General features: G+C 37.9%; 1 protein-coding gene across 2 annotated transcripts in view; it reads right to left on the bottom strand.

The window, feature by feature from the left end:
* rabgap1l (RAB GTPase activating protein 1-like) overlaps nt 1-14,378 on the bottom strand; it is a 129,175-nt gene that overhangs the window by 38,289 nt on the left and 76,508 nt on the right. For both annotated transcript variants that reach the window (XR_010929238.1, XM_067596566.1), the window contains exons 14-15: nt 9,343-9,456; nt 1,752-1,826 (exon numbers count right to left, since the gene is read on the bottom strand). Coding sequence is in view for 1 of the 2 variants with exons in the window: in XM_067596566.1 (XP_067452667.1) it covers nt 1,752-1,826; nt 9,343-9,456 (189 nt within the window). In the remaining variant the exon portion in view is untranslated. The remainder of the gene's footprint in view (nt 1-1,751; nt 1,827-9,342; nt 9,457-14,378) is intronic.

The following is a 14,378-nucleotide window of genomic DNA, read 5'->3' as shown; positions in this document are numbered from 1 at the left end:
TCTGCATTTCAGCTACTGTGAGGCACTGTGATGCTGCCAGACCAGGGTCAAATTCTATTTACAAAGTTTTTTTTAAACCCCACCCATCTGGTACTAAAAAAAGATTACATTATTTTACTGGCTCTAAATGAAAATAGAAGGACAGAGGAAGAAGGTGAATGTGTGAATGATATGAAAGGGTCAGACTTCAAGGTGTTTGCATGTGCAAGTGGGTACAAAATATGTTTACAAGTGTGAGCGGTTCACTGTCTGTATGTTTCAGTGCGTGTGTGTTGCTTGGATGGATAGAGATAAGAGGAATGAGAGAAAGCTTGAAATGGAGTGTGTGTCTGTGTGGGTATATGGGTTTATTTCTCCTCTCTCTCACACACAGACACACACACACAGACCGTGAGGTGATATTTAATCAGAGTGACAGTATGTGTTTGGGGCTGAATGGGCTCCTGCAGGTAAACCTGAACCCCTATTAATATTCCTGACATCTCCTCTATAACCTCTCCCTTCTTCCTCTTTCTTCGCTATATCCTGTCTGCCTCCTCCTCCTGCATAACCTCTCTTTCTTTTACTGCTGCTCTCCTCTATATTTCTCCTCATCATCATCTTTACAGCCTCCTCCTCCTCTCTTTTCCTTTAACTGTTCCTCTTTTCTTTTCTCCTCGTGTCACCTCTCTATACTTCTTCCACTAAAATCATCCATAGCTCTTCTCTCCTCTCCCTCTCACTCTCCTACTGTCTCTCCTCACCCCACCTTCTCCTGACCACTCCCTCCTCCCTCAGTCTCTCTCATCTTTAACCTCTGCTGCCCTTGTCATCTGGACTTCAACCAAACTTCCACCGCTCTTGGGACTCCCGCCTCCATGTGACTACTACTCGGTCTCTCCTCCATCTGTCTTCTAACACCTCCCTCAAATTAAATGTGTGCATTTGTTTTATTCAGACAAATTGCAATGCACTTTAATCATTCAAAAAGAAAATATGTTCTTTAATAAAAAGAACTGTGTGTCTGCCAATGACCTTGGAAATAAATGTGTGAGAGAGAATGGGTGTCCACCTCCTTCTCACTCCTCATTTCGTGCTATGACACTGTCTCATGTTTTCAGTTTTACTTTCTTTCACACACTCTCTCACTCCCTCTATTCATCCAAATTGAACTGCCACAGTTTTCATTCCAGCAGTCAGTGACTGTCTTTACAGAGACATTCTTTCTTTCTCTCTCTGCGGACCTCCATTTAGTTTGTTATATTGTCTTGGTTCTGCTTTATTACACATTTTACAAGTTAACAGACTTGGTTTCAGAAGATGGTAAATATTTCTGCACAATGCTGAAATATTTTTCATTAACGTGTTAACCTTGAAGATTTGATTGACTCCTGTCCTCAAACATTGTCTGTAGGAACATCAATGTAACATTCCAGCAACTCATGAGTGCTTTTTATTTAAAAAGCAGAGAAATATGAGGACTACAGAGCTCAAGTAAATGTACAGGAGGTGTTATATATTTTTTTTTCCAACAGTATGTATTGATTTTGTTGTTTAATTTGTTATGTTACGGGGTCTCATTTGTCTCTTATTTTTCTCAGTATCTGAAAAGTATTCATATATATATGTATATGTATGCATATAGTATTGTCTATGTACTGTACTGAATATGTACAATATATGTACAGAAAACAGACAAAAGAACAACAAAAGTGTTAGCACTGTATGAGGGAGGTGATGACTCATCTCCAGTGGATGACAAGTTTACTTACATGTAGCAGGAGAACAGCAGCAAGGAATGACTGCCCCTGACAATAACCAATTTCCTCATCGTAGACAGAGTAGGCCTGAGAGAAAAACAGATGAAGACAGACAGAAAAAAAATAAATTCACTTAAATTCATCACCAAAATATTAGAAATCATTGATATTAGTCAAGGGTGTTTAAAAACCTTAGATAAGAAATCGCTGTGATTTCAATATTTTCACCTCACTTGAAAGTTATACAATGAGGTTTTGAATCAGTTGATGATATTTTACCCTTCTGGAGCCTATCAAACCCAGTAAGCACAATCAAAACATACCACTGTATACTGACTAATAATTTCAGGAGTGGCGACAGTAGAGACCTTTGATGTGAAGTTGGGGTGTGGTGCAGTTACTTTACAATGACCCAAAAAATGCTGTGAGGAAAAAGCTCAACAGGGTCTTCTTTCCCCGCTGATTCTGCAAAGCCCGTTCCCTTGGCTGTGGTTTCGCTAGATAGTAGGTAGGGACAGTGGGAATCTCGTTCATCCATTCATGCGCGTCACTAATTAGATGACGAGGCATTTGGCTACCTTAAGAGAGTCATAGTTACTCCCGCCCTTCTCACAAATGCTAGCAACCACATACTGGCTTCTCAGTGGGCATTTTGAACACCCTGACTATTTGCTGATTGTTTCATACGAACTCTAATGACATATCCTGTTAACACTGGGACTCTTAGCAATTATACTACGGCTATGGATGAAACAATACTGTGTGAATATTCTTTAGATTGCTGGATGGATAATGTGATCCAAATAAGGCAGATAAACCTTATAGAGGCTGTATGGTGGTGGTACTAGGGGTGAGTAAAATTATTACTATTATTAATATTAAGACGAACAATAATTTGTAACAAATGTTATTCCTAACTTTCTTAAAAATCCACTCCAGAAATGTTTTAGGAGATACAAAACTACTCTCTTCTGAATAATAATGCGTATAATATGGTTTTTGACATGCAACAAAAGTCTGACCAGAACTGAACCGTAACTGTAGCTGTGACAAGTGTTTCTTGTGACCATGGAAAGGTAATATTTTCAGTAAGATCAGGAATTTCAGCTTCTTTTTCAGAGCCAGGAGTAAGTCTTCTGTACATCATTTGATCTTAAAAGCTTAGTGCCTTGTTCATCTTCCAGGCGGTACTAGTGTTATCACTTTAATGTAAATATTGTCAGAGCATCAGACAGAGATCTGACAGACATCGGAGGACATTTCCTAAGAGACAGGTTCTCTCCAGTGCTAGTGTTTTCTTTTTTTTCCCCAGAGGAATTTCCCTGGAGACTGTTTCTCCCCATCTTTGGTTTTGTCTCTGTCAGTTTTAACCTCTCTCACTCTTCCTCTCTCTGTGAGGCATCTACTCACTAAATCCTGAGCTATGGCAAAGTCCCTGTATCTAATAACATGAGACTGAAATCCTACACCCACTTTCTGAGGACAACTGGAGAAGTTACTGAAGAGTATGTTATTGTTTGATCAATGAGAAATTATTAGCTATACAGTAGATCACCAAATACCAACTGAAAAATCTAGAAAACTATGCTTGATCTTTGCTTGTATGCCACACTTTTACCCTTTAAGTCTTTACAACAAGTTAGCGACTTTTAAAGGTGCAGTGTGTAGGATTTAGTGGCATCTAGTGGTCAAGTTACAGATCGCAACAAACTAAATACTCCATTTCTGCCAAGTCTGTTCTGCTAGATGCCACTAAATTCTACACACTGCACCTTTAAGAGTAGAACGATGAGCTAATGGTGCTTTATTTCACACAGGCTTTTATTTCAAATGTGCTAAAGGCATAAAGCAAAGGCAAAAGCCAGGTGAATGTATTCACTATCCTGGCACCAATAAATCATGGAAACTAGCTGCCGTTCACAGACCCATCATTGGCTGGGATAAGAAGGCAGAATACACTGGTTCTGTTAAAGTCTGATTGATTTTGTACCGTACCGCAAAGAAACTCAGTCATGCCATAACACACCACTGCTCACCCCTGCAGTAGCAAGAGAAGAGGGGGCCTGTCCAACATAAGAAACCTACTGTAGCTGGTTCACTCATTAAAGCATGTAAGACCGATCTAGGAGAGTAACCTTCAGATGAGGGAGAGTCTCGGAACGGTTGGTGGTTGACACACCTCACCAATCATGTTAATGAGCAAGCAGACAGGCCTTCTCACAGTGTAAATAAGGATCCAAGGGGAGGCAAAAGTGTCCAAAGCCATTGAAATTACTCTTTTTTTAAAAGGAAAGTGGCAGAAAGTGAAGATGAAGAAAGGGAGACACTGAACCAACTTATCTGCTAACATCATTACAACGCATATTGTGTGGGCTAGGAGAAAGATAACATCAACACTGAACAACAAATTAATGACTGCCCAAATGAGAGTTGAGCAAGGCGCCAAACAGGGCAACCCAGAGTCCATTCCAAGATCACCTGACCTCTACCTATCAGCTAGTGGGCAAAACCAGGCCTCAGCCCGGCAGCTCAAAATGCTTAAGACGTCAGCAGCACCAGAACTGATCACAGACCCAAAGAACATAGTACAGATATCCATTTAAAATCTTCCCTAGTGTTGAGGTTGAGTTGTACACCTGGTGGGGTGTTACAGTGGAGTTAAAGTTAACTTGTTTGTTTCAATAAAAGTATTTACATATTATGTGTTATGTTCAGCTCTCATCCAGAACCACCACTTGAAATGACTAAGCTGGTAAAGGTTCAATATCTTCCTCAGATATTTTGGCAGGATGCTCATTCTTTGATGGACTTATTAACAGTAACAGCAGTTAACTCTCTGAACATTAGGTTAGAGGACTCTTTCCCTCTTTTCATGCTTGAAAAATTAGTGTGGACATCCAGAGCTCCACTGCTGATCTGTTCAGCTAATTTGGGGTTTGATGTGGAGGTAATGGAGAAGTCTTGTGGAGCTGTCTGGAGTGTAATCTACAAGCTGACATGCTTGATGGAGTGTGGCATTCACACGTCCCCAACTCAGCTGGGAGAAGTGCATGCTGACAGATGGATGGGGGAGGTCCTGGTGGGAGAAATCTAAATTTGTTAGCCTGAGCACATAATAGGCTCAGAGGGGTGGATTATTAACAATCTATATGCCTAGTTTCTCATAACCAATAAGCACAGTTTTAATCCTTACATGTATATAACTTTGAAGAAAACTTTTCTGACAATACAAAAGTGTTGATAATCATTGTACAGCATGTATTTGTGGGTTCCTTAGTGCTGCCTAAGGTACACCATTACACCAACACAAAAACACCCTGTCAGGTATTAATGCTACAAAAGTGCAAGAATGTAGAGAGCTTTTGACTTTTGGTTCATTCTTTAAGGTCACCCTGACAAAAACTTGTAGGTCAAAGGTTTATCCTGCAATGGCCACTGGCTCAATCAATGACTATATGTGCTATCAAAGTCTAGAGCAAGACAATGAGTTAGGGCTGCAACTATTTTCATTATGCATTATCAGTTATTAATATTGATTATTTTTTTTTTATTATTTTCTCTACAAAATGTAAGACAATATTGAAAAATGTTCATCACATTTTTACTGTCCTAAAATATGACATTAAACATCTTATTTTGTCTAATTAACAGTCCAAAACCCAAAGATATTCAGTTTTCAATAATATAAAACTTGACTAAACTTGACAAAAATAACTTAAACAAGTAGTCAATTATCAAAATAGTTTCTGATTAATTTTCTGGCAATTGACTAATCGATTAATCAACTACTCATCAATCAGCAGCTCTACAATGATGACTTGAATTTCTCACTCCAAAGTGTTTTAGCTTAATGCTGGAAACTAACTGAGAAGGAAATTGTGCCAGTGGTGAATAGCTTTTGATTTTGGGATTTTGAATGAAAATAATCTGTAAACGAAGTTCTATAGCAGTGAAAACATTCAGATCTCATTTGAAGTATTGTAAAAGAGGTATTTCTAAGGTATTGCTTTTGTGATTGGTTTATTTATAAAAGTAAGGATATAAATATATACATTTGGAGTTCATATTCCTTCTGTAGAAGTACTAGATAAGATGGGGCATGTAGAGAAATAAAAGTTTTGACTGTTAAGAATTTGTATTCCAAGTGCTGTTTCCATGGCAATTTCATTTTTTTGTGATGCATTTTTGCTTAGTGCGAACAGCTTTTCTTTCTTGGAGGTCAAAGGGCAGCATCAGCTTCAGAATAGAAAGCGGGGAAATTTCTATTCTAACAAACCCTGCTTGCAATGTGTTTTCATGTATATGGAAATCTGATCAGGACGGTGGTCACCAGGATATGAACTAGTATCTTGAATAATGTGTGCATGGAAACACTCAGTGATCACTGAGATACGCAACATTAGCTCGGTTGATGAGGCAGGTTAATGCGTTACCATGTTTGTTTTTTTTTCCCCCACTCTGTTTAAGTTCCGTTTCCATGGAAATATTCAGGATATTCTCTTTATCCATCTATTGGAGACTCACAGGTTTTAAATCCTCCCACCAGCTGGGAGAATAATGCTCTCCTTTCCCTAAAAACCCACTGTCACCGTGCCCTTGAGTGAAGTACTTAACCCCTGACTGCTCCAGCGGGCCTTCTGAATGACCTCCAGTAGATGTCTGTGGTTGTACAGGTTAGCTGGAAGTGTGACTGAGTGGAACATTAAGAGAATGAAGCAGATTGTCAGACTGAAAAAGAGCACAGAACTCAGTTGACCTTCCCCAGAGAATAAAGGTTAGAAAACAAAAGACTCCAGGCTTATTACTGAGTAGGATATGAAGATGAATATACACTTTGTCCTGGATCCTCTGTGCCTGTAACCCACTCATGCCTCAAGATCCAACCAACCTTATCAGCAGCAAATCTACATGGATTTGCATACAAATGAAGGCTGGCTCGCCACTGACCTAGTTGGGTCCAGACTGGACACTAACCCTTCCTGACAGGTCCTCCCAGAGCGCTGACCGGCCATACTCTACTTCTGCAGCGCCAGAAAAATGCAAAGGAGCAAAAGTTCAAACTCCATCATTCTAAAATTACCTTTGATTTTAAAGAATAAACAAAACACTTCTGTGATATCCTTAATTGTGTTTAAAGTATACCCTATATACACTCCTTTCATCTGATTTTGCGTCCTTCACACAGATTTCTGTTCACTACATAATTACTGAGGGTAAGCTTTTAAGTATGTTTACTTCTTACCACTGAATTTAATTAGATGTTATAGAAAGATGGTCTAATGATCGAAATATTCCTTGTTCTCTTTCTACTATCTACTTAGCTCTTTGTTGGTGTGCAGGGCCTTTTTTCTTCACAGGACCATTTTAGGATGATTATTTTTCACCAGTAAAACCACTTCCTTCCCTCAACATAGTTCATAGCGTGACAGGTTATGTACAGGTGCACATAATTTGCATGGTCACAAATATTCACAGGGTGTGCAAATGTTCAGGAGGAATAAATTATCTTGATCTGTAGTTGGACTGATTTGGTTCAATTTCATAAATGCAAGTAAATGGATGAATGAATGAATAAAATTAATCCATATTACATCTGTTAAAGAATGTGTTTCATTTTCCATAAAAGCTGAAAATGTATTAAAATCATATTTCTTATTGCATTATAATTAGATAAGACCAATTATGTATATTTAGGAAGTTGTTTTATTTTATGTTGTTATAGTGGTTAGGGCGAATTTTCGTAATGAAGGCTATTTGAGTTGCTAATAGACTTACTACTTAGTTCATGCTCCATATAATTTTTTTCCTCTGTGCTTAAACATTTCTAGATCTGGTCATTTTTGATTATACATAGTTCACTGTGACCTCTGGCTGTCCCTCACTGAAGTCATGGTTGTTAAGTCAACAGAACGAGTGTGTGAAAAATTCTTTTACTGAATAAAACCAGTAATGCGTAGTGAACCATTTCAATGTTGAAAAGTAATTAAGAAAGTACTCTGAAGATGCAATTGTAGAGAAGTCTATCAATCACTCCAAAGCTTGGTTAACTGTTAATAAATGAGAATATCCTTTTTTGAATATTAATGTTTAACTTGAAGAAATCACACATGCTGTTGACTGCAGATTTGATCTTTTTTTCTGCATTGCAAAGATGTCTTCATGAGAAGCCATCTTGGTTGAATTCATAGCTGCAGTCAGGTTAGGAGTCGGACAGTGACAGAGATTAAGACTGGCTTTAATACATTACAGTAGTGTTGACCTTGGCTTTTGTCTGAATAAAATGTACCGTGTGTCTTCACAGATAATTACCTCAGGAAATGAGTCCACAGGGAACCTCTCCTTACAGCACATATTTCCCTTATTCATTTTTAATGAAAAGGGGGAACTGCTGCATGTTTTTGTGATGCAAGGCTTGTGGCTGACCCTTCAAAGGTCAATGTGAAGGATTGTTCAATACTGTGTTTGTATGCATGGCTTTAAGTTTTTAATATAACACTGTTACATTTCATATTATTCATTTTTAAGGGTGCTGTTTATTTTGTAAGGATGCATCAACAAAAGGGGTTTACGTGTGATTTTTCAGTGTCTTCTGTATATTGAACCACATATTTATCTTGTCTCGTTTTACTGAAAGTACAGAGGGCTTATTCCAACTCTCACTGTATTTACCAAAAGAACATTGTTCTTATAACAGGATTTCAACATTTAGATGATATACTAGTACTTGCAGGGCCCTATTTCACCTTGCCTCAAAATTTAAAATACAATACAATTACACTGTAGTTTCCATAATGCAGTTTACAGTCTCCAAACACAGGCTACATCTTGCAAATCATTCACTATCAATTAGTAGTCTCCAGGACATCTACTGAGAATCAGCCGAACAGCATGAGGCAAGACTAATCATAGAATTATGTTGAGTCTTTAAAATGATGACTATTCTCCTGCCTCTAAAACTGTCCAAACTGTGTTTATCAACTATTTAAACTAGGCCTTAGAGATCTACAGTAAAAGCATGAAGCACTGTGAAACTAAATGGTCTGTTTCTTGACTCCAATCTGATATTCAAGAGCCATTTTCGGTGGGTAATTTGACAGAAATTTAACGCCTACACAACAACCATCATGTTTTTCCACTTTGAAAATTGGAAGAAAAGATCAATGACTGTCCACTGAGTGGTGCGCATGCCTGGTATGTCATGTGTAGGAAGAGTTCATGTAGATGTTTCAGTAAAGGCATATATTGGACAGCCAACTTGAAATGCCCAGCAAATGCCTACTGAGACTTGCCAGACCACAAAGAGCGAGAAAAAAAAAAAAACACCTAATGGTTGGCTACAGAGGGATAGACTCAAGTTTTGCAGGGTTTAGCACAAGTTTGGATTAGCTGCTCATCTCATAGCACTTCCCAGCAGGAAAGTTTTCAAAAAAGTTTGTAACGCAGCATGACAGAGTGTATATTTAGATTTGCCTTCTGTTCCCTGATGCCATACAAAAAATTTAGGTAACATACATTCATATATAATCCCTTGATATTACTGATAGCCAACTCTATTTCTAGAGAAATGCCCCTCCACAACCTCAATTTGATATCTCAGACTCACCTTGCAAATCTTGTACAGTGAATCCTGTCCATCTCCGTTAGAGTCCTTGAAGTAGTCATGTGCAGGAAAGGTGCGGTGGATGTCGCGGGTGATGACACCTTCCTGGGCTGAATCCTGCAACACACATGCATTAAATGCTTTAGACGTGTGACAAAAATAAAATCCAAATACTTAAACATGCGTTGATGTCCTTTTCATGAGTGAAGGCAATGCAAGTTAAATGCTTTGTCTTATGCACAAAGAACAGCAAAGAATTTTTCAATTCAGCACACAGGACGTTTTCACTTATCACACTCTTAAAATTGTTTACTGTGTTACTTTGTATGAAAAAGGGCAATGTCTCAAGCTCAACACAGTGACTCAGTTCATAACTATGATATAAACCAGCAAATCTTTGCTATGTTGCTGTGTTTGTTTGTGTATATGTATTAGTGTTTGCCCCATTCCTCCTGCAACAGCGCTCCCCAGGCCTCAGTCACTTAGTCTGTGTAATGTCTAATCCACAGCCACTGCAGTGTACACACACACACACACACACACACACACACACACCAAACACGCCTGCTTGTTTTCCTGTGTGCTTCTCACTCACAAACACACATACATACACAGACACTGTTATTTCCCTCTCACTTTCTTTTTTTACACACATACACAGTCAGTCATATGCACGCCATCACACACACACATACACACTCACACACACACGCACAGTGCAAACACTACCGGAGAGAAGACTGGCAGCACAGCATTTTCCATCAACTCACTGTAAGCTGCAGATAAACCAGCCCTGAGCCTGACTGGCCTTGATGTGTGTTTGTGTGTATCACAGACAGAATGGGAGAGTGTGTATGAGAGAGAAATTTCATCTTTCTTGCTTCTTTCCTCCCCTTGTTTCCTGAATGTCGAGAAAGAAGGGGGGAACTTAAGCGAGAAGCGTCTCATATAGAGGAAAGGGAGTCTTTCTGCACATTTGTGGATAACATTTCAAATGTATCATGCGCTCGTATGATCAACTTGTCTTAATCCTTTATCATCTTTCCAACCTAAATCAACTGTCTTGTCCCTTTCTCTCTGTTTTTGGTCTACCAGGAGGAGCCTTTGTCAGGCTGTACCCTATTGCCTGCATATATTTGTGCAGGGAGATTCCACCATAAAAGATAAAAATTGAAATTGCTTGTACAACAACGTAGGTTAGTGATTTTTTTTGCGATCGCTTACAGACTGGCATAATTTGATCAGTACAGTGGCCACAAGAAACTATCTCCTGATGCTGAAGTAGTGACAGGGACTTGCCACCCCCTGCAGCCAGCCCTCGTGCTAGGTGTTACTCCAACACTTGTCGTTCCTCCTTCGCTCCAGTTATTCCCATGTCCCTCACTAGGGGGGCACAGCTTATGTGGCGACAAAGCCAACTTCTACCGGGAAGATGATGGTGGCAAGATTTGAATACTTCAGCCTCTTCCTCTCCAAAGCAGATTTAAAAAAAAAATCAAAAAGATCCAAAAGATATAATTACCTTTCTCATGTCAATGACCCACAATCGTTGTATTGGCTTTTGATTTAACACTGTAAAGGTTTTTAGCTTGTTGTTCTTTGGTTGTTTTGTACACAATTTAATTTATATTATTCTATTTTTCTTTAGTTTTGGGGGTTGTTTATTCATTTTTTGGAAATTTTAAGCATTTATTACATAGCAGCCAGTAGAGAAATGATACAAAGGGGAAGAGAAGAGAGGAATGACATGCAACAAAGGTGTTTGACCGGACGCAAATCAGGGACAATGTGTTTCATGGCCGGCACCTTAAAATAACTCCTCAGCCACCAGTGGCACCACATGCTAATGTTTTTGTTACATAACACCTGCTACATACCTTATTTATAACTTATGTTAAATGGTAATTTTATGTAACCTTTTATCTAACCTTTCTGGTTTGCTGTTTTTTCTCTTAGATTATTTTTGTTGATCAATTCTTTTTTCTGTTTGTAAATTGAACTTGGGAAAGAAATATATATCAGAAAAGAAATCCAGCCTCAACCAAAGGCTTATGACAGAAGGCTGATAATTATTAAGAATCAGTCACATTCTTTAAATAAATAAATAAAAAAAAGACAGCTCCCGATGTTTGTGAAATAATCACAAAACACACAATTATATTTCATTTATCGCTACTGTATTTTGATATTTCAGTCTACAATTAGCTAAATATAATCCCTTGTTTACTATATGTTGCCAATATCTTACAATTTACTTATTCTGTATGACTCCAAATACGTATGGTTTAAGTGCTTTACATACATATCCACAACACACACACACACACACCAAAGGGTTTGATAGAAGCTGCTGGCACAACTGTGTGTAATGCTTTAATGAGATTTGTAGTGTGGAGGTGGTGTGTCGTTCTGTGTATTATGTGTTGGAAATGGAACTAACAGTTTTACATTGCGTTCCCACTGCGGCACAAAAAGAAAAAAAGCAGGCAGCTCTTCAGGAATGAAGGTAGTGTTGTGTGAGATTGTGGTTGTTTTTAACCTGACAGCAAAACAAATTCCCCAAATGGAACAAAAAAAAAAAAAGATAAATTATATTTGTATGTAGTATATTAACAACACATAAAATCCTCTTGGGAAACACAGCCCCTAACATTAACCTGACACCACACAGACCAGAGAGGGATGATGAGAATTATTCACCAACATATACAGTATAGTAATATCATTAATACCAACTAAGTTCAACAAATTCCAACTTTAATTCCAGTAAAATTAGAAAAGTTCCCGACACATCACCTCCCCTCTAAATACCATATTGGCCCACATATAACACCATGTTTTTTTGCTGGAAATTTTAAGTATGAAAAGTGATGGATCATATTATATTTAGGGACTAGTCATGTACATGACATGTTCACAACAGCAGATGATTAATGGAGCTAGTAACTGCTCTTGAATTAAAGTGTGAGCCTTTTAATTAAGGTTAGTGTGTTGTTCGTAACCTTAATGTTGCTAAGCTAGCAGGTTTTTCCTTTTATATAGTCATTCCAAAACTATAGGACTTTTCTGCTGGCTCATGATATATGCTCTCCCATGATAGATGAAATAAATTAATTCAAAATGACAAGAAAACACCACCTTATGTCTTTACTGCAGATACCAACCAGGCAGGGTCATCTATCAAAGTTGTCACAGAATATTTTGTTAGAGGATGGGAATCCCAAATTTTGAAAATCTTCCCTGGTCTCTAAACTGGCTGCTTGCAAGAGCTTAAAAGGAGAGTTGTGTGAGTACAGAATGAAAAAAAGCCTTATTACCAGAGCTGTGATTCAGCTGAAAGATTTGAAAATCATAACTTATACCACTGACGAATGCGGTTTCTCTTGATGATAATGTAGAATAAGACAGACCTGTAGGCTACCGTTTGTCATGTTTACTTAATTTTGTTCACCAATAATTGGTGATTATAATACAATAGGTAATTATTTCTGAAATGGTGCTAAAACGCTCGTGTGAAAGGAGATCGTTGTCGTTTAAAATGCTATTTTAAAATGAAAACGTATTAGTGTGGACATTGTGTAAGACTAAACAACCAGATTACTTTCATACAGATTTGTTTTCATCCTCCCAAAGCACAATGATAGTTGAGGTGAAATACTGTGGAAAAGTTTCTTATGGTATCAACATCAACATAGTTTGGTTTCTTTGTCATTAATTAGAGCAGGACCACATAAAGAACAGTTTAAGTAAAAACATTACTTTTAATATATTTAATAAATATTATAGACTACTGATTAATGTATTAATTTTTTATGAGCAAGCCTATCAATAACAAACACATTTATGACATTGTAATTACCATGGCAACATCAGAACCAGTAAGAATCTGGTTGACAGTGAAACTTGTAAACACTTTGATTTAATAAACCATGCATGCCTCCACTAATTAACAGCCTCATTACTCAAAAAATGCCACCAAAAAAAAAAAAGTGGAGCAGACGTCCTCTACTCTGCTCAAATTCCTTCTTCCTTCCTCGTCTTGAATCCTCTCTCTTCTCTTAGAAATTCCCCTGCCTTTTCCCTCTCTACTTGAATTCTTTACTCCCATCTCCTTTTTCCCTCTTATGACTTCTACCCTTTTCTATATTTTCCCATCTTTTCTACTTCATCTCCTACTGTACCACCTCTTCTTCTGCTTTCTCCACTTTGTTCTCTTCCCTGTTAAACACTTCTGTGGTCTCGCTCATCTTGTATTCTCTTTTTTTACCCACTTCTCCCATTCCATTTTTTCTTCCCTCCTCTCCTTCGACCTGCATGTTTACTCATTTTTTTTTGTCTCATCTTCTGTGTAGAAAGCAAACATGCTAAGACGTTTAAGCTCTATGGTCTCAGTGTGCAGGCTGACAAGACCAGTTTTATTTGTTAGCAAACATTTAGGGAAATCTGTTCAGGTCTCTTAACAGACTGAAATTATCAGTGGATAAAATAAGCTGAGGAAAAAACAAAATCAAAAAATAAACACATATCATACACACAGAGATAAATGTGTATACGATTCTATAAGTATAAAATGCAAAGTAATGGTTTTCATGCTTATCATGACATTTAAAGAAATTAAATAGTATGTATAGTAGGTTAATGTACGAGATACATGCTAAATGAAAAATGTAAATGTAAAATGAGATACAGTATTACTGTCTTATTAGCTTATTATTATTGTGGGAACATTTTTCATTCTGGAAATCAACAGTTCTGTAATTCTGTGATCGTCTGACATGTTATTGTCATCATCACAGTCACCACTCCAACACTGCATCAAGGGAAGAGTAAATGGTAGAAATACTGCATCCAAGTTGTATTATGGTCCACAGAAAGCGATGTCACATGAAAATGTGAGCTTGCTTAGCGAATATAAAAAGCAAAAGTCGCTGTTACTCACTCTTAACCACTCCTGGGTTCTTTTTTATGGTGGACTGTTCCTTTAATTTACTGCAGTCCTGTGCTGATTAGTGTATACCTATTCTTGCTAAGCATGTGCT

Source organism: Thunnus thynnus, chromosome 8 (genome assembly GCF_963924715.1).
Source record: "Thunnus thynnus chromosome 8, fThuThy2.1, whole genome shotgun sequence".
Classification (NCBI taxonomy): Eukaryota; Metazoa; Chordata; class Actinopteri; order Scombriformes; family Scombridae; genus Thunnus; species Thunnus thynnus.
Note: the sequence above shows the minus strand (reverse complement) of the source record. Positions and strands in the feature narration are given on the sequence as shown.